Raw genomic sequence first — 22,940 nt, 5'->3', positions numbered from 1 at the left:
CATCGCATCATGGCATTTATTTTATTTTAGTTTGAGTGTATATGTTTATTTTTGTGTCCTTGTCTGGTTATCTATATTTAAAGTTGTCTGTCTATATATCTATCTGTCTGTCTGCTCTTATCTTTGTTTGCCTGTCTGTCTATCCATCTATCCACCTATCTCTCTCTCTCTCTCTCTCTCTCTCTCTCTCTCTCTCTCTCTCTCTCTCTCTCTCTCTCTCTCTCTCTCTCTCTCTCTCTCTCTCTCTCTCTCTCTCTCTCTCTCTCTCTCTCTCTCTCGCTACACAAATTGCGTGTCTCCTCTTCTCTCTCCTCAAGGACACTTAAGAGCGCAGACAAACCTCCGAGGCAGACGTCATTCTGTCTCATTATTATTTTGTGTTTCCCTTACGTTTTTTTTTCCTTTTTTATTTCTGTGTTTCTCTCTCTCCCTCCCTCCGTCTCTTTCGATTCGTCTGTTTATTTATGCATTTAATTTGTACCAGCCATTCTCGGTCAACGTACGTGGGCGTTTGCTTATTGAACGAATGTTAAAGGTGCGGTGTGTGTAGTATTGCTTTTGTTATTATTTTGCGGTGTATAAATGTGTATGTTTATATGGGGGGGGGTGTTGAGGGGAGAGGGAGTTAGCCTTTTATTTTTATTTATTTGTTTATTTTTTTTTTAATGTGTGTGTGTGTGTGTGTGTGTGTGTGTAGGCGTGGGTGTTTTACTGCTGTGGTTGCTAGTAAGGCACGTTCCTTTCGCTTTCTTGATTTTTTATTTTTTTTTGTCGTTCTTATTAATGTCTTATTTATTTATTTATTTTTTCCGTTTCTTCTGTTACGTTTTCTGTTTGTTTTTCTTCGATGACCTTCTTGTTTTGTTTCTTTGGTTTATTGCGATGTAATTTGGTGATTGTAATAATAGTACTAGTAGAAGTAGTAGTAGTACTAGTAGTAGTAGTAGTAGTAGTAGTAGTAGTAGTAGTAGTAGTAGTAGTAGAAGTAGTAGTAGTAGAATTATTGGTAGTAATAATATAAACTTGAATGAATAGGATCACTAGTACCAGCCGCAGTAGGATTTTTAGTAGTAATAGTAGTAGTAGTAGTAGTAGTAGTAGAAGTAGTAGTAGTAGTAGTAATAGTAGTAGTAGTAATAGTAGTTGTAGTAGAATTACTGTTGATAGCAAAATTATTAGGACCAGCACTAGCACCAGCGGTAATAACAATAAATAATAGAGTCACCAGAAGTTGTACCGTCAGGGAATTACTGTTCAGATATCAGCAATGAAAATTAATACGAGGACTTGATGGTCGTTATAATCAGTGATCGCGCGCATCATATATATACTTTTTTGCTCCTTTATCGAGGCCACTCCTGACGAATTAACGGGGTGGATAAAAACACGAGTGAATCACCGTAAAATTTGAAGCGTTTCATTAACACCTATTACCTGCGAGACATTACTGGCCGCTCATTGCCTCATAAAAGAATGAAAAAAAAAACGCCTAATGAAAGAAAAGAAATCAGTATTATGTATGTATATCATGACTGCGTTATTCTGTTATATATATATATATATATATATATATATATATATATATATATATATATATATATATATATATATATATATATATATATATATATACATGTATGTATGTATATGTATATTTTTTTTCTCTTTTTTCGTTTATTTGAATGATTGGAATATTTCCTTTTCTCTGTCTCTCTCTCTCTCTGTCTCTCTCTCTCTCTCTCTCTCTCTCTCTCTCTCTCTCTCTCTCTCTCTCTCTCTCTCTCTCTCTCTCTCTCTGACAATTATTTCAGTGTACGGTTTTTTTTCTTTTCTTTTTGGCAGTATTTTTTTTATTGAATTTCTGTCAGTGGACTATATTTTTCCTTTTTATTTTCTTTTACAATAGCAATAATAATTAAAAAGAACTCTGTGAAATTATTTGAATGATAGGTTTCCATGTATACTGATTAAACAGGAATTTTGCTACGAGTGAAAGGGACACTATATATATCTCGTATATAAATTTATTATACGGATGGTGCTACATATATATATATATATATATATATATATATATATATATATATATATATATATATATATATATATATATATATATATATATATATATATATATATATATATATATATATATATATATATATATATATATATATATATATATATATATATATATATATATATATATATATATATATATATATATATATATATATATATATATATATATATATATATATATATATATATATATATATATATATATATATATATATATATATATATATATATATATATATATATATATATATATATATATATATATATATATATATATATATATATATATATATATATATATATATATATATATAGTATGGCGGACGGCATCGCTTTTCATGTCATCCCTCCCTCCGCCACCCCTTTCCCTGTCATTCTACACACCCCTCCAATCGGTTTCCCTGAAAATAATAATAATAATAATAATAATAATAATAATAATAATAATAATAATAATAATAATAATAATAATATTGATACATCCATGAATTATCTCATTTCTTGCTATGAACCAAATCTCTGATGACATAACAATTCGTATAATGATTGGTGCTGTGTAACACTTTTTTTTTGTCAGGCTCCGATTGAATCTTAAAAAAGCTTCACATTACGTGTAACTCTTTAAACCCCTCTTTCTTGTGTCAGACGGACATATTAGCTTTTAATTTCCTGCTGTGAGCGTGGCCTGTAGTTGGTGGGTAAATTATCGTTTTAATTAGATAAAGGAGAAAGAAAGAGGGATGGGGAGGGAGAAGAGGACAGAGAGAGAGAGAGAGAGAGAGAGAGAGAGAGAGAGAGAGAGAGAGAGAGAGAGAGAGAGAGAGAGAGAGAGAGAGAGAAGACAAACGAACAGACAAATAAACAGAAAGACAAAGCCAAAAAGAGGCATAGGCAAGGTAAGAGAGAGAGAGAGAGAGAGAGAGAGAGAGAGAGAGAGAGAGAGAGAGAGAGAGAGAGAGAGAGAGAGAGAGAGAGAGAGAGATGATTACATGCTTAATTACCAATTTTAGTTCTCGACTTTCGCCCTCGACGTGTCCAGGAAAGTAAAATAAAAAGAAGAAAAACTCAATTAGCAAAGCACACACGAGCGGATGATTGTGTGGGTCGAGATTAACCTTAATTAATTAATGTCAACAAAGAGGAAGTCTCGTAGCCCGGGTCTTAATTAGTAATGACGAAGCAAATCGTGTGCTCTTCTTGTGCTCGGGGACCCGGCAAGGCTGGGCGCTACTTGGGCTTAATCACATTGTCCTGCCTTTTTGTACTCCAGGTGTCATCTGTTGTGTGGAGTGGCGAGGACTGTGTGTGTGTGTGTGTGTGTGTAGCAACCAACCTATAACTTTTCTCTTGTTCAGTATATTTACTTCATCTGTACAATTATTTATTCTCAATCTACCTATAAAACCACCCTCTTTTGAAACCAACCTTTTAGAGTTAGAAAACTTCAGCTTTTCTTCACACATCCATCAAAGGGGTGACTGTTCCGGCCTCTTTGTACAAAATATTTTAAGTACAAAACGCATTCCTGCTCCGTAACTCAACCTGGGCTACAAAATCTTGTCAGTCTAGCCCGGTTGGAATCTCATTTCGTACATTTTTCGCCATCTATCCATTCTGCTTTTTGTGAGTCCGTTTAAACGCGAATACCTCTCTTCTCATTCCCAACCTTGCACTTTCTTCATCCTCTCCCTCTTCCTTCCTACGCCCATTCTTCTCATCCTCATTTTTTTTTAAACTTTACCTTTCTTTTTTTTCTGCACCTATGAACAAGGATTCTCTCTTCCTTCATTCCTCCTTCCCTGTCTCCTTCCTCCGATCCTTCTTCCGTTCCTACTTTTTTTTTCTTTTTTTTTTTTTTTACCTGTACCTTACTTTTCTTCTACACCTACGAATAGAATCCCTTTTTCCCGCCCTCATTCTTCCCTCCCTTCCCTAACTCCCTCTCTCCCTCCCTCCATTGTCTGAACCATCATCTTTTTTCTCTCCCACAGTTATGACCAGCGGCACATAGAGCGCACGTCCGACTGGTCAGAGAAGGCGGTGTTCGGGGGCCGCGCCAGGTACCTTCCCTACGAGCACCCGCCCGTCCTGCACCTGTCCAACGTGACCACCACGGACGCCCGCCGCTACCGATGCCGCGTCGACTACAAGGAAACCAACTCCCGCCAGGCCTGGGTTGAGCTCTCCGTTATAGGTAAGAGAGAGGGAGAGGGAGACAGGTAAACACATGCATACACGTACAGGCCAAGTAAACGAAAATGTGAGTTTCTTTTTTGTATATCACCAGGTAAGAGAGAGAGACAAACACACACATACGGATATACAAAAGAAGCAAATTGACACATATATAATGATTATTCTTCTTATTTTGTGCAGTTATTTTTTTCTTGATCTCTAATGTATTTCTTCATGGTTCACTTTTTTCTTTGCTGACTGCCTCATGCTATTTGTCCCTCTCCTTTTTCCATTTCCTTTCCTTATGCTTTCGCTTTTTTTTCTCCTTTTTTCTCCCATCTTTTCTTCTTCCCCCTACTCCTCCTCCTTCTCTATCCCTGTTCCTTTAGCTTAAACTATCCTTTCATTTTTCCCCTTATTTTCTTATCCTCTTCCACCTTTTTCTCTCCTATATTGTCCACCTTCTCCTCCTCCTCCTCCTCCTCCTTTCTCTTCCCATCTCCATCCAGCTCCTCCTCCCCTTGCCACGATCTTCTTTCCTCCTCCTCCTCCTCCTCCTCATTTACTCTTCCCTTTCCTCTCCGTCTTCATCTCCTCCATGATGCGTCCATCCTTTGAGAAGAGGGACATCCAGGTCGCGTTTACCTTCCCTCGGACCGCAAACTTCACCCAAATTCTGAATAAAAAAATTCCACTTGATTTTAAACAGTATCCTTTTTTTCTCATAATATTTTTGCTGTATGTTTTTCGTTGCTGATTTTGTTGTTTTTGGGTGTGTGATGTTAGCAAGTAATTAGTTTTGCTTTTATTTTTTTTTCTGGAAGTTAGATATGCTAGTTATTTTTAGTGTGAAATTTCAAAACACGATTTTTTTATTTTATTTATTTTTTTGAGATTTTTTAGATTCTTTGTTCTTGTCTTTTTTCTCTCTTCTTTTGCCTTCCTCTTCTTTTTCATCTCTTCCTTCCCCACATCCTCCTCCTCCTTCTGCTATACTGTCCTGTCTCTCTTCCCTATGGCTAGTTAGAAGTAGTTACCAAAGAGCCTTGCAAGGACGAAAAGGTCTGTCGCTGTTTGGCTTTCCTTTGTATTCCTTTGTATTCCTCCTCCTCCTCCCTACCTTGCTTTCCGTCGAATCTTCAGCACATCTACAAACACAACGGGATTGAAGTTGTAGAAAAAGAGGCAAGAATATGGAAAATATCCACACAATGGTCCGAGCAAAATTTCCTTCCCTCCTCCTCCTCCTCCTCCTCCTCCTCGTTTAGCTTTTCCTTTTCCACCTTTACATTCTCGACATCTTTTCCCTTACAGCATCTGGCACGCGTCCTCACCACCACCACCACCACCACCACCACCATTCACTTACCTTATATCTCACCTCATCAACTCTATCACCCAGTTTTCCTTACCTTGACAACGCTTTTCTCCACCTCACCACCTCCATACTCTCTCTCTCTCTCTCTCTCTCTCTCTCTCTCTCTCTCTCTCTCTCTCTCTCTCTCTCTCTCTCTCTCTCTCTCTCTCTCTCTCTCAGTACGTACTCTGATCCCCAAAAAATTTACCTCCTCCTCCTCCTCTTTCTCCTCCTCTTCCTTTTCAAACACACACACACACACACACACACACACACACACACACACACACACACACACACACACACACACACACATCCTCATTCGGTAATAGGAAATATTTAAATAAAATTAATTTCACATCTACGGAATGTTTTAACACTAGACCTCTCTCTCTCTCTCTCTCTCTCTCTCTCTCTCTCTCTCTCTCTCTCTCTCTCTCTCTCTCTCTCTCTCTCTCTCTCTCTCTCTCTCTCTGCGAACCATTTCTGAAAATCGTCACGTTCGAATGGTGCCTGCAGTTTCTAATGATGGCGTTGTTTGAGAATTTTTGGTCTTGTTGCTGTTGATAATAATAATAATAATAATAATAATAATAATAATAATAATAATGTTACTACTGCTACTACTACCACCACCATCACCACCACCACCACCACCACCACCACCACCACTAGTACCGTAATTATTCTTATCTATATATATGATTCTATAAATTTCCATGCAACAACCCTTTTTTTTCCCCAGTAATTTATTTGCTGGTGGAATGAGTCTTTCCTGATATTTCCACATCCGGGTATAATGCGTATTGACTGCTGTTGCCTCCCCATCGCCATTGTGTATGCATGGATACTCTATATTAATAATTCCTGTCAAGAACTGTATATACGATAATTAACATTGTGATTATCACACATCATCGCCACCACCACCACCACCACCACCACCATCACCACCACCATCACCACCATTTCAACCATCACCACAACTCTCCATTTACACCATGAGCATTACCTCGAACACGGATACCAGCACTAATTATCCTCTCTAATACATTAACCGTAAGTTTTCATACGCACCTTTTTCTCCTTCTCCCCTACAGTTCCTCCGAGCAAGATTGAAATCATCAACAGAATATCGCCGGTGGAGCTTGGGGAGAGGAACGATGTGGGATGCAGAGTGAGTGGAGGTAAGCTTTGTGGAAGGTCTGGAGTGGAGATTTGTTTAGGTCAAGTGAAGTACATATAGAAAGAAGTAACAGTGAATGACAGTAAGCATGAGGTAAGATATGGACGAGGTAGGGACAGATGAAGGAGAGATGGGTGGACTTGAGGTACAATAGGGGTAGTTGAAGGCAAGGCAGATTACAAGTGAAGGTAAGGAAGAGTGGTGGTAAGTATGAGGAAGAAAGCTAAGATGAAAAAAATATGGACGTAAGGAGTGGAAAATAGAAGGAAGTTAAGTGGAGTACAGATAACTAGGTGGAGATATGGTGCGATGCAAGCATGATGGAGAAAGATAAGTGGAGACGAGGTAGGAACAGATGGAGGGAAAGTAAGTGGAGGGAAGGTGGAATGGAGGTAAGCATAAGGAAAACAAGTGGAAGGATATAATGACAAGAGGAGGTGAGTGAAAAATAGACATGCGAGGAAAACACAGACTCAGACGAAGAGAAAGAGATGGATAAGAGAACATAGAAGCAGGAGAGAGAAAGAGATGGGTAGGAAAGACTGACGCAAAAGGTGTAAGTGTAAGAGTGTAAGAAAAGAGGAGAAGCAGTTGGAAGACATAAAAGAGAAAGAGATGGAAGGGGAGTAAAGGAAAAAAAGAGAAGAGGGTAGGGAGAAAATGTTCTAAGAGATTGCACACACACACACACACACACACACACACACACACACACACACACACACACACACACACACACACACACACACACACACACACACACACACACACACACACACACACACACAGAGAGAGAGAGAGAGGAAAGGTACTAGACACAGACACACAAATATACATATAGAGAACCAAACAAGGAAAAACACGCCTTCGAACTAGAACGAAATGAAAACAATAAAGAGATGAACACAATATCTGACAGAGAGAAATTTTTTTTGTGATACTGAGGCCGAGCAGAGAAAAAGAGACGAAATTAAGTAAAAAAAAAAAAAAAGACAATTCAATGAGAAAATGATAAAAAAAAAAGGAATTTGACATGTTAATAGATTTAATGAGCAGAGCGTGTGACTGACGAGGACGAGAGGGTCAAAGAGGAGGAGGAATGAAAAGAGAGAGAATATATATATATATATATATATATATATATATATATATATATATATATATATATATATATATATATATATATATATATATATATATATATATATATATATGGACATAGGAAATGAAGGAGAGACGGGAAGAGAGAGAGGTGTAGGAAGTGGGGAAGTGAAGGAGAAGTTGAGATGAAAAGAGAGATGAGTGGGTGAGACAAGAGTGGGTTCGGGATGAGGGAGCAAGTGGTGCCGGGAGAAGAGGTAAAGGAAAATTGATAGCAGGAGGCAAGAGGAGAACGGAGGAGGGAAGACGAGATAGAAAAGAAGGGAAAAAATGAAAAGACTTGCATTTTTTACTTAATTTAAAGAGTAAAGAATATTTTCAGAGAGAGAGAGAGAGAGAGAGAGAGAGAGAGAGAGAGAGAGAGAGAGAGAGAGAGAGAGAGAGAGAGAGAGAATACAATACAGGTTGGTAGGAAGTATAAATAGCAATAAGAACAAACAAAGAAATAAAAAAAAGTAATTTCTAAGAGAAGTGATCCATGCACACGCGTAAACACAACACACGCAAACTAAAGTAAATATCCCCTTAAGAAAAATAAGAAAAGGATACAAAATCAACACATCCTAAAACGTCCTTAAAAAAAAAAAACGGACATGAAAGAGAGAGAGGAAGAAAAAAAGAAAGAAAAAAATGGAAATCAAACACACACACACACACACACACACACACACACACACACACACACACACACACACACACACACACACACACACACACACACACACACACACACACTCTGTACCCACAAACCCACACACAATATCCACAATCAACCCCAACGATAATACAACCGGAAGACAAAATCATTTAAAAAAAGGAAAGAGGAATGAAAACGGTAACACTGGGAGACAAACTCGAGATCCTCCACTAAAACAGAAGACTTCAAGGGTACTCAGAGTTCCGGGTTTCCTGCTGGCAGCCTGTGGTCTTGAAGGGGAAGAGAGGAAGAGGGAGAGGGACAGAAGGAGATAGTTTGGAAGGAGTGGTCATAGGAGTGGGGTAAGGTGGGGGTGGGGGTTCAGGGCACCCTTAGGACACACTCAGTAGGAAGTCCTGAATAAGTAAATCCACTTGTGGTTCTGAAACACTCCAGCCTCATCCTGACATTCTTCTCAGTCTCCCTGTGGTTCACGTCTAGAAGGAGAAGGATGAGAAGGAAGGAAGATGAAGAAAAGTAAAAGGCTAAGGAAGAAATCTGAAAGGAAGATTAAAAAAAAAAAGGACAAGGATGAGAAGGAAGGAAGAGAAAAAGTTAAAGGATGAAAGGCGGAAGGCTAAGAAAAAAGGCTGAAAGTAAGAGTGTAATAGAAAAAAAGGGGAAGAGAATTAAGAGGAAGGAAAAAGAGAAAAAAAAAGAAAAGAAAGTTAAAGTAGGAGGCTGAAAGTAAAAGAGGAAAGAAAGAAAAAAGGACGAGGATGAGGAAAGAAGAAAAGAACAAAACTAAAAGAAGGAAGAGTAGAAGACAGAAGGATAAGTAAGAAAGCTAAAAGAGGTAAAAGAAGGCAGTAAAAGGCTAGAAGAAAGGGTTAAATGAAGGAATAAGGGTAAAAGGAAGCTATTGGTACAGGAGGAAGGAGACGGATGAAAAAGGAAGGAGAAAAAAAAAAAAAACAAAAGTAGGCATACGAGACAGAAGAATAAAGAAGGAAGCTAAAAGGGAGATTAAAAGAAGGAAGACACTGAAGGAAGAATAAGAATGAAAAGGAAAAAAAAAAAAAAATAGATAAATAAATAAACTAAAAATGAGTTGAAGAATAAGGAAGACGAGATGGAAAGGATAAGGAAGAAGAAAAGTAAGAAGATACAGAAAGAAGCGAGAAAAAAAAGAAAAAAAAAGGCGTAGGAGAGAAAATAAGGAAGATGAAATTTAAAAGGAATAACAGAAGGAGGGTGTGAAGGAAGAAGACGAGGAAGAGGAAGAGGAGGAATAGGCGGAGGGGGACAGGCGAGGAATAATGATGGTAATATCAGTAAGAGAAGAAAGATAAAGAAATGATGAGAATGGGAAAGAGATGGAGCAGGAAGAGGAAGAGGAGATAGAGCAGAAAACCGTGGTATGAATGAAGAGAGAGAGAGAGAGAGAGAGAGAGAGAGAGAGAGAGAGAGAGAGAGAGAGAGAGAGAGAGAGAGAGAGGGGGGATTGCTCGATCTTCAGAGAGAATCTGAAAAGGAAGGAAGAGATAATTTATGGAAGGAAAACGAGAAATTTTAAGAAGAAAAATCTTACTGACAAAGCAACGGGTACGAAGGAGGAGGAGGAGGAGGAGGAGGAGGAAGAGGAAGGAAAGGAGAAATAAAAACAGAGATAAAGAGAAAAAGAGTAGTATGGTAAAAAGAGGAAGACAGTGAAGGGGAACAAGAGGCGCCATCACAGGATCACAGGATCGCACATGCAAATAGATACTTTAGATTCTATGGCTCTCTCTCTCTCTCTCTCTCTCTCTCTCTCTCTCTCTCTCTCTCTCTCTCTCTCTCTCTCTCTCTCTCTCTCTCTCTCTCTCTCGTGATGCTCTTTTGAGCCATGTATGTATTCCTATCAGACCAAAATGTGCATAAATCTGCGAGCTGCACCTTCTTATGTAAATCTCTCTCTCTCTCTCTCTCTCTCTCTCTCTCTCTCTCTCTCTCTCTCTCTCTCTCTCTCTCTCTCTCTCTCTCTCTCTCTCTCTCTCTCTTCACCCACGAGTGCTTGCCACGAGACCTAAAGAAGAAAAAAGAAGATAAAAAAAAGGAAGGAAGGAAGGAAAGGGCAGGAGAGAAGAGGAGGAAGGAAGGAAGGGAGGAAAGGAGGTGCCTTACACATCAGAATATATTACTCTCAGGAGAGCGGAAAAGGCGTCCTGCGAGAAGACTCCCTGTTTGCCAGCACTGGGGGAGGCTTCCCCTTTTTTTTCGGGGAGTTGTTTACCCCCCGCCGGACCCGTCTGCCGCAGATGTTTTCCTCGTCTAGGTAGTGGTGGTGGTAGGTGGGTGTAGTGGCAGGTGTGTGTAAGGAACTGAAGGAGAGAGAGAGAGAGAGAGAGAGAGAGAGAGAGAGAGAGAGAGAGAGAGAGAGAGAGAGAGAGAGAGAGAGAGAGAGAGAGAGAGAGAGAGAGGGTTGTGTGTGTAAGCTTGTGATGATTTTTTTTTTTGTCATTGATTCATGAATTTGGCTTACTGTTCTTGTTATTTTAGTTATTTTTGCTAATAGTCCTAACACTTCTTCCACTATGAACACCACCACCACCTCAACTATTGCTAGATCTTTCTCATCGCCTTTAGGAGTAGCGAAAAAAATACTAATTACTAATATAATTTATCTGCACTTACTTCTACCGTGATAACACACTTGGCTATATCCTCAGTGGCAAGTCTCCCCTTTACTGCGCCAGTCAGGTCGTTACCCTCATGTTTGGGGGGATCAGAAGCTACATAAACATCGCCTAATCACTGTAATGTATTCTGATCCCACGCGCTTGTCAACCTCATTCACTATACTGTAATCGCAGTGAAAATGAAAGCACCGGTTAGTCAGTATTAGAATATTTTCAATGTTGATGAAAGTAGGACTTTTCAGGATATTACACTGAATAGAGTGTGTTGGTGTGTGAATGTTGTCCTCTTTCTTCTGCGGTGATTAATCTTTTCCATGTTACAAAATTTTTCTCTTGATCAACCAAAGTTTCTATGGACACATTTTTTGTACTATATAATCGAAATTTATTCTGAGTTAGAAATTATAAACTAATTTATTGTTTTCTGCGTCTCCCTGTCTTTCCATGTAGACATTTTATTTCTACAGGAGAGCCATAGTAGTAAAACCAAATTGAGTGACACATTTGACGGCTTTTTTCAAATGTGATTTCTGTCATTCATTATACCATTTGTGAAAATAAACAGTAACTGAAATTTGGTAAATAACGGAATTTTTTTTAAGGCGGTGGAAGAAGAGGAAAGCAGGAAATACGTACATTTATGTTTTAATGTTCAACTGGATTATGTAAACTTTGCGTGTACGAGTTTATATATATATATATATATATATATATATATATATATATATATATATATATATATATATATATATATATATATATATATATATATATATATATATTTTATTTACTATAACTTAACTCCGATATTATTTTCAGTAATAACCACTTTCATTATTACAATTACTCTTGTGTTTCACTTTCTTATCATTAATATATAAATTTGTTTCTTATGAGCAAAGGATCTAGCCAAAAATACAAAACTGGAAAAAAAAACAAAAAAATCCCCTTATTTACAGTTCCCACCAAATGAAAATAAATTTCGAAAAATTTTCTGAAGCGGAAGGAAATTTAGCTTCGAAAGTGTTCTCATATTCCTAGCATGGAAAAGTTCTTGTTATAGGAAAGACAAAGAAAAAGTATATATTCGCTTATGTACTAGTACATTCAAATCTCTCTCTCTCTCTCTCTCTCTCTCTCTCTCTCTCTCTCTCTCTCTCTCTCTCTCTCTCTCTCTCTCTCTCTCTCTCTCTCTCTCTCTCTCTCTCACCTCCCTTCTCCCGTACATATAACACACTCATCGTTTAAACTCAAGTCCACCTCGACCGTGAAAACCAGACTAGCCGTGTACCGATTAAAAATTAGCACCCTTGCGTCGCTCCCGGGAAGAGAAGAGGAGACGGGCTTGCTGGCTCAGATTTCTTGCCCGGTCTGGTTACGTCGAGGCAATACGGGACATGCTTGGATCCTTAATATTAAGCCTCAGTGCTTCATCGGCTTATCTTTCCCTGTTCCTCTCGTTCCTCTGCTCGCTAGTGTGTTTGTCTCTTTCTGCACTTACTTGGGTGCCAGTTTCTCGGTGCTTCTCTCTCTCTCTCTCTCTCTCTCTCTCTCTCTCTCTCTCTCTCTCTCTCTCTCTCTCTCTCTCTCAAGGTGGAAGAGAAATGGCATGAGTGGAAATGAAGGAGGAATGGAGGTGGGTGCAGCTAGAGGTCTTAAAATGGAGGTGGAAGAGAAGGAGAGGGAAAGAGAAATGGGAAGGATTTGAACAGCAAGGTTTCTCTCTCTCTCTCTCTCTCTCTCTCTCTCTCTCTCTCTCTCTCTCTCTCTCTCTCTCTCTCTCTCTCTCTCTCTCTCTCGGTCCTTTGCCAATTATCTGGAATTAGTGTTTAATCCCGGTTCTCGTGTGCTTTTTTTATTCAATTGATTTTTTTTTTATACTCAGAGAACCAGTGTTGTGTGGCTTCTCGCTGCTTTCAGGTGTGTGTGTGTGTGTGTGTGTGTGTGACTGTGACTGTGTGTGTGTGGGTGTGGGTGTAAAAGGTCTTATTATATTACATGGATGGTAGAAAAACTCGTAATGGTTGACGTGTATTGAGTGTCTATTTTAGTTTTCTCCAGATAACGAAAGACGATGGACGGGCGTGAGATGGAAGGAGGGAGCATAAAATGAACGTTCTAGTGAGGGACGAAAAAAATAGGAAAGGAACATAGGGCGAGAGAAAGATATAGTGTACATTTTGAAGAAGGAATTGAGAAAAGCAGGGAAGAGAGAGAAAACTAAAGGAAGGAAACATAGAACGTAGAAGGAAAAGAAGAAAAAGGAACATAGAGGAGAAGACAGAATGGACAATTAAGGGAGGAAATGAGAAGAGGAGGGAGTAGATAAAGATAGAATGGATAATCAAGAAAGGAAAGAAAGATATGAGAGAGGAAGATAAAATCGAAGTTTCAGGGATTAAAAGGAGAAAAGAAAAAGAACATAGGGAGAGGAAGATGAAATAGAGAACTGAGGGAGGAAATGAGAATAGAGGGAGAAAGAGAGAGAGATGGACAGAATGGAAGATCAAGGAAGGAAAGGAGAAAGAAACACGGGAGAGAGAAAATAATAAAATAGACTCAAGAGAAGGAATAGAAGAAAAGAACATAGAGGAGACGAAGATAAAATGGAGAAATGAGGGAGGAAATGAGGAAGGGAGCGACGAGAGAGAAAGATAGAATAGAAAATCAAGGAAGGAAACCAGAGAGAGAGAGAGAGAGAGAGAGAGAGAGAGAGAGAGAGAGAGAGAGAGAGAGAGAGAGAGAGAGAGAGAGAGAGCAAGTTAGAATAGAGCGTCAAGAGAGAGAGACAGAGAAATGGAGGGAGGAGAGAGGAATATAGAATGGATGTTAGAGAGGAAAGGAGAAACGAAAATAGAGAGGAGTATAGAATGAGGGTTAGAGAAAGAAAAGAAGAAAAGAGACAAAGAAAGAGAACGAATAAGAAAAGTTAGAAATATAAATCTGGTAAGGAAAAGAAGGGAATGGAGGAAGGAAAGAAGAAAGAAAGTTTTGGGGATAGAAAGGAACAGTAGAAAAGAAAGAATAGAGAAAGTTAGATACGTACAACTAGTGGGAAAAAGGGAAGGAGAGAGAGAGAGAGAGAGAGAGAGAGAGAGAGAGAGAGAGAGAGAGAGAGAGAGAGAGAAGAGAGAGAGGAGAGGAGGAGAGAGAGAGAGAGAGAGAGAGAGAGAGAGAGAATGTTGAAAAATGAATGTTGAAAGCTCAGTGAGAAAGAAAAACGTGTCGAGATTAAAAGCAATAAAAAGATGAAAGAAAACTCTTGGTTAGGTTATTTATTTATTTTTTTTTTCAGTTTACAATTAACAAAGTGACGGCAAAAAAACACATTCCGAAAATAAAATTAATAGCCTTACTTTACCTCCCTTTTGTTTTCTCCCTTACCCATTATAGATCTTATTTCTTACTTATTGATTTGATAATGAAAGTAATGATGAATATCCTATCTACCATTTCCTTCCCAATTTCTATAGTGTTTTTTATCTCTTGTATATAATATTTTTTCTTGTTATCATGGTAATAATGGTGCTGATAATGATGATGGCAATGATGATAATAGTAATAATAATAATAATGATAATAATAATAATAATAATAATAATAATAATAATGACAACAACAAAACAAAAACGGAAAAAATATGAACACTTATCTAACAATCTCACATAAAGATGAAATATTTACGACAGTATTGCTTTAAGGAAGGAATAAAATGAACCAAAACACTTCAATAACTAAACGATAAGTAAATAAGTATCAAATCAGCAAGGTTATAACGAAATAACTCAACAAGCAAACCAGAAAATAGAAAGCATAAAGAAATATTGTCCTTCGTTACACGTTCATCATTTGGGATTTAATTCGTTCATCATCTGCGTCATTGTGTTCACGTCATCCCCAATACTTGCCTTCATCCGTGCAATCTTTCCTTCTTTACCGCTTCATTTTCCTTCCTCCTCCTCCTCCTCCTCCTCCTCCTCCTCCTCGTCCTCGTCCTCGTCCTCCTCGTCCTCCTACGTCCTCCAACGTCTTGCACTGTGTTTAGATACGTTTTTTTTTTTTCTGTATTTTTCCCTTGGCTAAGAATAAATTAATCACTCTAACAATTAATCAATCACTCCTCCTCCTCCTCCTCCTCCTCCTCCTCCTCCTCCTCCTCCTCCTCCACCTCCTCCTCCTCCTCCTCCTCCTCCTCCTCCTCCTCCTCCTCCTCCTCCTCCTCTTCTTACCTTCTTCATTCGGTTCTTTAATTACACGTCGCCGCGTCCTTCCTCGCCTCCTTCAGGAATCCCCTCACTGGTGCCCGACTTACTCACTCCACCACCACTATATGCCTTGCACTACCACAGGTTAGACTGGTTTCTTCTGTTTTTATTCTCAGCCTTTCATTTTTTTTCTTTCTATATCGCTGTTTTATCATTTCCACTACCTATTCCTCCTTCTCTTCCTTTTCATCCTTGGCCTTCTTCTGTTCCTTCTCTTCTTCCTCCTCTTCGACGACGTAAGGACCGTCAGATAACTGTGAATTGAATAATCTGCTATAGAAAGCTCGTTATTTATTTATTTATTTATTTTTCCTCCCATACTACGTAACACATTTGGCAACTGTTTACGTTCCAGCACAGGATGGGGAGGAGGTCTTTGTTATACTGTTTTATCCCATTATGAATTAGCTAGGATAAATTTTTAAACAATCACGTAATATTCTAAGAGTCTATTGTTTACCTAATCTGCGTAATTCTACTTAACCTACAGCATTCTGATGTTCTTTGGAGCTTGATAAAAATTGTCCTTTGTATGCTAGAACTGTGAAATAATAGATGTTTAAATACGATATTTTTTTAAATCGTTTATGCCCTTAATTTGCCTTACTTATGCATGAAAAAGGCTCGCAAAATATAATTAACTGGTTTTAAGAGAGCATTCATGACTTAATCTAACAATCTAATCTGAGTTCAAGTAAGGACAAGAAGGATCCACCAGATTTAGAGGCTTAATGCTCCAATTCCTTCCATTCCTCTATCACTGAATCTCCGCTGCCTTTTCTCCGCTAGGGTCTCCGCCGGCGCGCGTGGTGTGGATGCAGGCCGGCAGGGAGGTAGATGCCAACGCCACAGTGACTTCTTCAGGCACTACCGTGAACGACCTCCAGGTGCCCGCCTCCAGAAAGGACCTGCGGCTGCCCTTCACCTGCCAAGCCTCCAACAATGACGTGACGGCGCCGCTCGTGGCCACGCACCACCGCAACGTTAGCTGTGAGTTGCCGTCCTTGTGTGTGTGTGTGTGTGTGTGTGTGTGTGTGTGTGTGTGTGTGTGTGTGTGTGTGTGTGTGTGTGTGTGGATGTTTCTGGATGTGTACGTTAGTGTGGGTGGTTGTGGGAGTGTGTGTGGTGGGGGGGCTAGTGTGTGTGTGTGTGTGTGTGTGTGTGTGTGTGTTCGTAGTATGTATTTTCTTTTTATCTTTCCTTATTCTTTCGTTCTATTCTTAACTATTTTTTTACTTTATTTTCTTTCTCGATTTTCCTCTTTTATTCATACCTTTCTTTAATTTTTCTTACTCTTTTATTTCAGACTTTCCTTTTCTTTGTATTTCTCTCACTATTTCTTTCTTTCGTTATTCTTTCTCAAATCTCTTTCCACGGTTTATTGTTGCTGCTGCTTGTAACTGTTGTTCTTTTTATAGTTTTTTTTTTTCTTCTCTTTTTATGTACGTTGGTTCTTGCATCATTTTTTTTCCTTTCATTCTTGTGGTTATGGTTTGTGCGTATGTGGTTGAAGCTTTTCCTTTGTGTGGCCGTGTCTTTTTTCCCTCGGTGTGTTGTCGCGCCGTGCTGTGTGTTTGCTCGTTTTCTTTCTCTTTTATATATTATTACGTCGCGTCTCTGGGTTATGGTGTCTTTATGCTGCCCTGTCCATCCCAGAGACAGCTGTCCGTCCGTTCGTCCTCTCCTCTCCTCACGCGGCGAAACTTTTGCGTTGTGCCATTGTGTTGCCCAGGATTTGAGTATTTCCGCTTGTTGCAATGTGTGTGTGTGTGTGTGTGTGTGTGTGTGTGTGTGTGTGTGTGTGTGTGTGTGTGTGTGTGTGTGCTTCATTCTGTAATCAACTATTTTGCAAGTTTTCTGCATTGCGACTTTTGTGCTTAAAGCACAAGCGCAAACGTTCAGTCCGTATAAAAGAACGTATATTAACTGAAAGAATAAAAATAAATGAAATGACTAATTGCGACGCACTTTCACAAAATCTTTATTTCATCACCAACCTTTTTTTGCGAGACTCTTATATTGTGACATTTTCAAGATAAATGTGGGAAATTTTCACCTGCAAGAGGGAGGAAAATAAAAAAAAAAAAAATATATATATATATATATATATATATATATATATATATATATATATATATATATATATATATATATATATATATATATATATATATATATATATATATATATATGGGCCAGAAATAAAACATGTAAATGATTGATAAGCACACAACCAGCGACCCCCTTCCCCCTCAACACACACACACCAATACACGTAATACAACTTACCAGCATACTCCTTCTACAAGACGAATTAAGATCACCACACACATTAAAGAACCACGAATCCATTAACTGATTGATTTTGGTGCCGTAAACAGCAAGCTATTGAGAAATTACACTTCAGGATAAAAAAAAATAAATAAAAGTAAGTAAAAATAAGTAAATAGTCTTGCCTTTCACAAGCCCTAAATCACGCTGGAGAGGACCCGACGCCCCTACAGTGACGCCTGGCCGCCCATCACTCAGCGCAGCCCTACGACGTGACGGGTTTTTATGCGTCCATTTTTCAGCTCGACCCTCTCTCAGCGACGATTGGTTGCCGCGTCCATGCAGCATCCGTCTTCTCTTCTCCCTTCCTAACTGGCTACTTCTCCCTCAGCATTTAAACTCCCTACTCGGAAATGATCACCCTCTTCCTCTTGTCCCCCGCGTGAACCCGATTTAGCGTTTCCTGTGCATCAATCAGTCAATCAGTCAATCAATCAGGCCCTTCTTCCAATCGTGCACCAGATTTATACGTCTCTAATCAATCAATCAATCAATTTCTTTTTGTCAGTACCATCGGTCTAATCTTAATCCCGTTTTCATTCCTGTCCCTTCTCATTCATTCTCGTTTTCTGTTCCCTACTCAGGCGGTCCTCTTAGTGTTAGTGTCACGTCGGAGGACAATCCGCTGGTGGCAGGGCGCAGCGCCGAACTGGTCTGCACGGTGGTGGGCAGCAACCCGCCGCCGCTCATCACGTGGTTCCTTCAGGGCAAGCAGGTGGCGCAGCAAAAGTCTCAGGTGAGTCTTGAAGGTGTTAAGGTGCTGTGGGAAAAATAATGTGGAAAGGAAATTGTTATTTTTTTATTTTATTTTTATTTTATTTTTTAAATTTTTTTAGGGAATTTGTTTTCGTGTGTGTGTGTGTGTGTGTGTGTGTGTGTGTGTGTGTGTGTGTGTGTGTGTGTGTGTGTGTGTGTGTACCCTTGCCCACGCGCTATCAGGACCCGAAACTTTATTAAAAGAATCGAATCTCAAAAAATACACACACACACACACACACACACACACACACACACACACACACACACACACACACACACACACACACACACACACAGGAAAATAAAATGAGAGAACTTTATATTCAGGTGCAGCCATCATCACAGGAGAAAAAACACCAAAATAAACAAACATCATGTGAAAAATTAACACGGTTGCAAATAAAATATCGCATCACGCTCTCCGGGGGAAAAAATAAAATTGCTCTTCCAAAAAAAAAAAAAAAACGAACGAGTCTTGATAGATAGTCTTCATTAATGACTGGGATTAATTAGTCAAAACCCGTAATTAGTAACCTGTGAGAGAGAGAGAGAGAGAGAGAGAGAGAGAGAGAGAGAGAGAGAGAGAGAGAGAGAGAGAGAGAGAGAGAGAGAGAGAGAGAGCTTAAAGTGGTAATTTGTTTGTGTATGAAAGAGAGGAAGAGGAGGAGGAGGAGGAGGAGGAGGAGGTAGAAAAGAGAAAACAAAGGCTAGAAAACTTTTATTTGCGGTTGTTTTCTCACTAAAAGCGAGTAATAATATTTCATTTAAGTTGTCATTGACGAAAAAATAACACGAACTTTACACACAAAGTTCCAATGAGGACATTTATTTCGCACACACACACACACACACACACACACACACACACACACACACACACACACACACACACACACACACACACACACACACACACACACACACACGAGGGGGACGAAAAATGGAAAATAACTAAAAAAAAAAAAACATGTAAGTAAATCTAGTGAAGGTTTTTTCCTCTCCATCTCCGTGGGGCTCTTGTTTGGGAGGTGTTGAGAGTCACTCGGAGGCTTAGAAAGGCTTAAGGAGGCGTAGGGAGGCGTGGAGGAGCCTACTGAAGAGGAACAAGTGGGACGGAAAGTCTTGGTGGACGAGAGGATGGAGGGTGGTGTGGTTGTGTAAGATAATGTGGTCTGCTGCCTTAGTGAGAGAGAGAGAGAGAGAGAGAGAGAGAGAGAGAGAGAGAGAGAGAGAGAGTAATGAGGCACGTGTAACGAGAAAGATCTCTCACTCCTCTCACCCACGAGTTTTGATGGTGATTACGCTGCGCCGTTTAACTCCAGGTGAGATGAGGTGAGGGTGCGGAAGCTGTAGTCCTTTATGTTCCTTATTTTTGTTTGTTGCGTTATGATGTTAGCTCTGATTTTTATGTTTCGAGGGTTCTTTTTTTTTTTTCTCTTTGGAAATTTCAATGGGTTTGATTATATATGGACACAAAGGAAGAAGGGATGATTGATGTGAGTTAAAGAGTGATGAATATGGAAGTAGGGGTGTGTAGAAATAGGAGAGGGTGGTGGAACAATTGTGGGCCAGCTGTGTGTGGATAACAAAGAGAAAACTTAACAGTGATATTTTTAATACGGCAGTGGTGGATGCCAGTTAGACTCAGTGATCCTACGTGAAAGTGAAAAGAGTTGAAGATAGATAAGAATATTTTAACATAAAAGTGCAGTGCATCACTCTTTCGTCGTTTGAAATAAGGGAGGCAATACTCCCTAAGACATGATTATTGCTAACCTGTCCATTTCTTTAGGTAATGAAGTAGAGTTACCTTATATTACGTGAGGAGACTTACCTTGTTTATATAGATGAACTGGAAAATATAGTAGGTCGTTCATTTTGCCACAGTCAAGTAAGATATGAAATAATTTAAACTTACGGATCATAATGAGTGGCTTGGTACAAAGCAGCTCAGAGCTCTTTACACAACTCTCAGAGCGTTGCCGGCAGCAGGCGTCCATCATGAGGTGTAAGCTGAGGCAATTAGACACCACTGGGACCAAGGGAGTAGGGAAGCAAGGAGTCGGCTCAAATATGTTATTGTTAGGGAAATTAACAAATGGATTGATAAATTAATAAGTTCGATTATGTTACCGTAAAGGAAATGACCAAATGGAGTAAATAAGTAAGTAGATCAATGGGTATGTGAATGAATTAATATGATAAAACAAACAAATAATAATAGATAAATGTTTAGATAAAAATATGAAATCGAAGTTTAGTAAAGGAACAAAAACTCATAACGTTACATGAAACAGAAAACAATAACTTGAATAGAGAAACACACACACACACACACACACACACACACACACACACACACACACACACACACACACACACACACACACACACACACGTACAGGCAGAAGCAAAAATAAAAAAAAGAGAGTAAAAAACAGGGCACTCCCCACCAGCCAATGTAAACTTGAACACAACTAAAACAAACGAGCACCGCCTTTGCTCTGCTGCACGTGGGAGTAATTACACGTTTTTGCATTTCGTCACTTTTTTTTGTCTTTCTTCGTAACCTCTTCTGTTACTCCCGTCGCCAGCCCGAGCAGCTCCTGTGAATCTTTTATATAGCAATTCTGAGCCAAATTGCTTTTCGCTGTCCATAAATAATTCGAATGTCAAGAGTCTCCTGCCTCCTGACTCTCTTTCTCTGTGTATTCTCATGCAACATATCACACCACCTTCACCTATTGTCCCCTTCCCCAACCTACTCCCTCGCGTATCTGCTCCTCATCTTTACCTCTCCATTGTATCAGTTTTACTACGCCCTGTCTTATTCTACTCCCCCTTGCCTCATTCTCATCGTTACTTCTCCCAGGTGTCACTTCCACTCCCCACTGTTTCTCCTTTCCTCCCGTGACCTCCCACGTAACGCTCCTAGTTCTCATTTCTGCCTCACCTCATTCTCCCACTGATCCTTTCCTCCCCCCCCGCCCCCAACTCCATTACTCCCAGTCTCCCCTTTACCAATCAACATTTTTCTATATGTATTTTGAATATTTGTGTATTTTGAATTTTTTTTTTTTTATTGATATATATCCCATTGTTATTAATACAATGTGGTGTTGCTTTTGATGGCATTAATTAATCAGCTTTTTCAAATGAATTTGTGAGTGTTTTTCAGTGAGCGTTTACATTTGGAGTTGTTAATTATATTGTAATGATCGGAAAGAAATATTTGTTATTTTGTGTGTTTTCTTGTTAAAAAAATAGAAAGGTTTGATCGTCTGCTGTCCCCAGTACCTTTTGCGCCACCGCTGTCTATATATATACGAGGCCAAAGTGCTGCCAATTACTGCCTGTGTCTGGAGTTGCAAGTTTAATGGTCCTGTTGACTCTCTGCAAGCATTACCTTTGCCGTAAAGTATCTCAGTTTTACTTTTTTTTTTTTCTTCATTTGACCTGAAAATTTTTAACATTGTTTCTTTTATTTATTTTCTCTTTTTTGCATTATTGTTTTACACTCCGATGTTGTTTGTTTCTCCACTCTTCTCTTTTACTGGTGGATTATTCATCTGTTTATAGTATCTATTTATATTTCTCTCTGTCTGTCTCTGTCTGTCTATCTATCTATCTGTCTGTCAATCTATCTATCTATCTATCTATCTATCTATCTGTCTATCTGTTCATCCGTCCGTCCGTCTGTCTATCTATTTACCTATCTACCTGTCTGTATCTATATATCTATCTATCTATCTGTCTTTCCGTGTATCCATCTATCTATCTTTCTATCTGTCCATCGGTCAATCTGTGTCTACCTGTCTGTCTGCCCGTCTACGTGTCTATCTATCTATGTCTATCTGTCCAGTTTCTTGGTATTCTGGTATCTTTACTGTTATAGCCGTCTCATCTATCAAGTTTTTCCAAGTTTCCTCATTCTTCCCGTCACCTACGATCGCCTTACCTGCACCTCATCTTCCCCGCCACCTCCCTGTTTTTGTCTTACTTCTCGCCCCTCCAGTACCTGCCCGCCCTGATCTCTTTTTACCGCCATCGTTATGAAAGTTTAGTCATCTATCAGGATGATCTGGCGCCCCCTACATGCAATCCCCGTCATTATTCTTCCTCTCCGTCTTCACTGTGCCCGCCCTTCGTGTATCCCTGCACCTGAGAATGTAAGATGGAGCTAAAATGACCATTAGTCACTGGCTTTCTAATTAGTATACCCTCAATGTAAACGCTGGAACTGTTTGTCTGGTTTGTTTGTCTGCCTTCCTGTGACTTGGACTGTTTCAAGGGAGGGATGTCAACAAAT

General features: G+C 39.2%; 1 protein-coding gene across 2 annotated transcripts in view; it reads left to right on the top strand.

The window, feature by feature from the left end:
- The window catches only part of LOC135093164 (nephrin-like), a 143,251-nt gene that overhangs the window by 15,704 nt on the left and 104,607 nt on the right, over window positions 1–22,940 (top strand). For both annotated transcript variants that reach the window (XM_063992090.1, XM_063992091.1), the window contains exons 2-5: window positions 4,074–4,276; window positions 6,715–6,801; window positions 16,331–16,531; window positions 18,457–18,608. In XM_063992090.1, coding sequence (XP_063848160.1) covers window positions 4,074–4,276; window positions 6,715–6,801; window positions 16,331–16,531; window positions 18,457–18,608 — 643 coding nt within the window. The remainder of the gene's footprint in view (window positions 1–4,073; window positions 4,277–6,714; window positions 6,802–16,330; window positions 16,532–18,456; window positions 18,609–22,940) is intronic.

This window comes from Scylla paramamosain, chromosome 42 (assembly GCF_035594125.1).
Source record: "Scylla paramamosain isolate STU-SP2022 chromosome 42, ASM3559412v1, whole genome shotgun sequence".
NCBI lineage: Eukaryota > Metazoa > Arthropoda > Malacostraca > Decapoda > Portunidae > Scylla > Scylla paramamosain.
The sequence above is the reverse complement of the archived record's forward strand: the minus strand, read 5'-3'. Positions and strand labels throughout refer to the sequence as shown.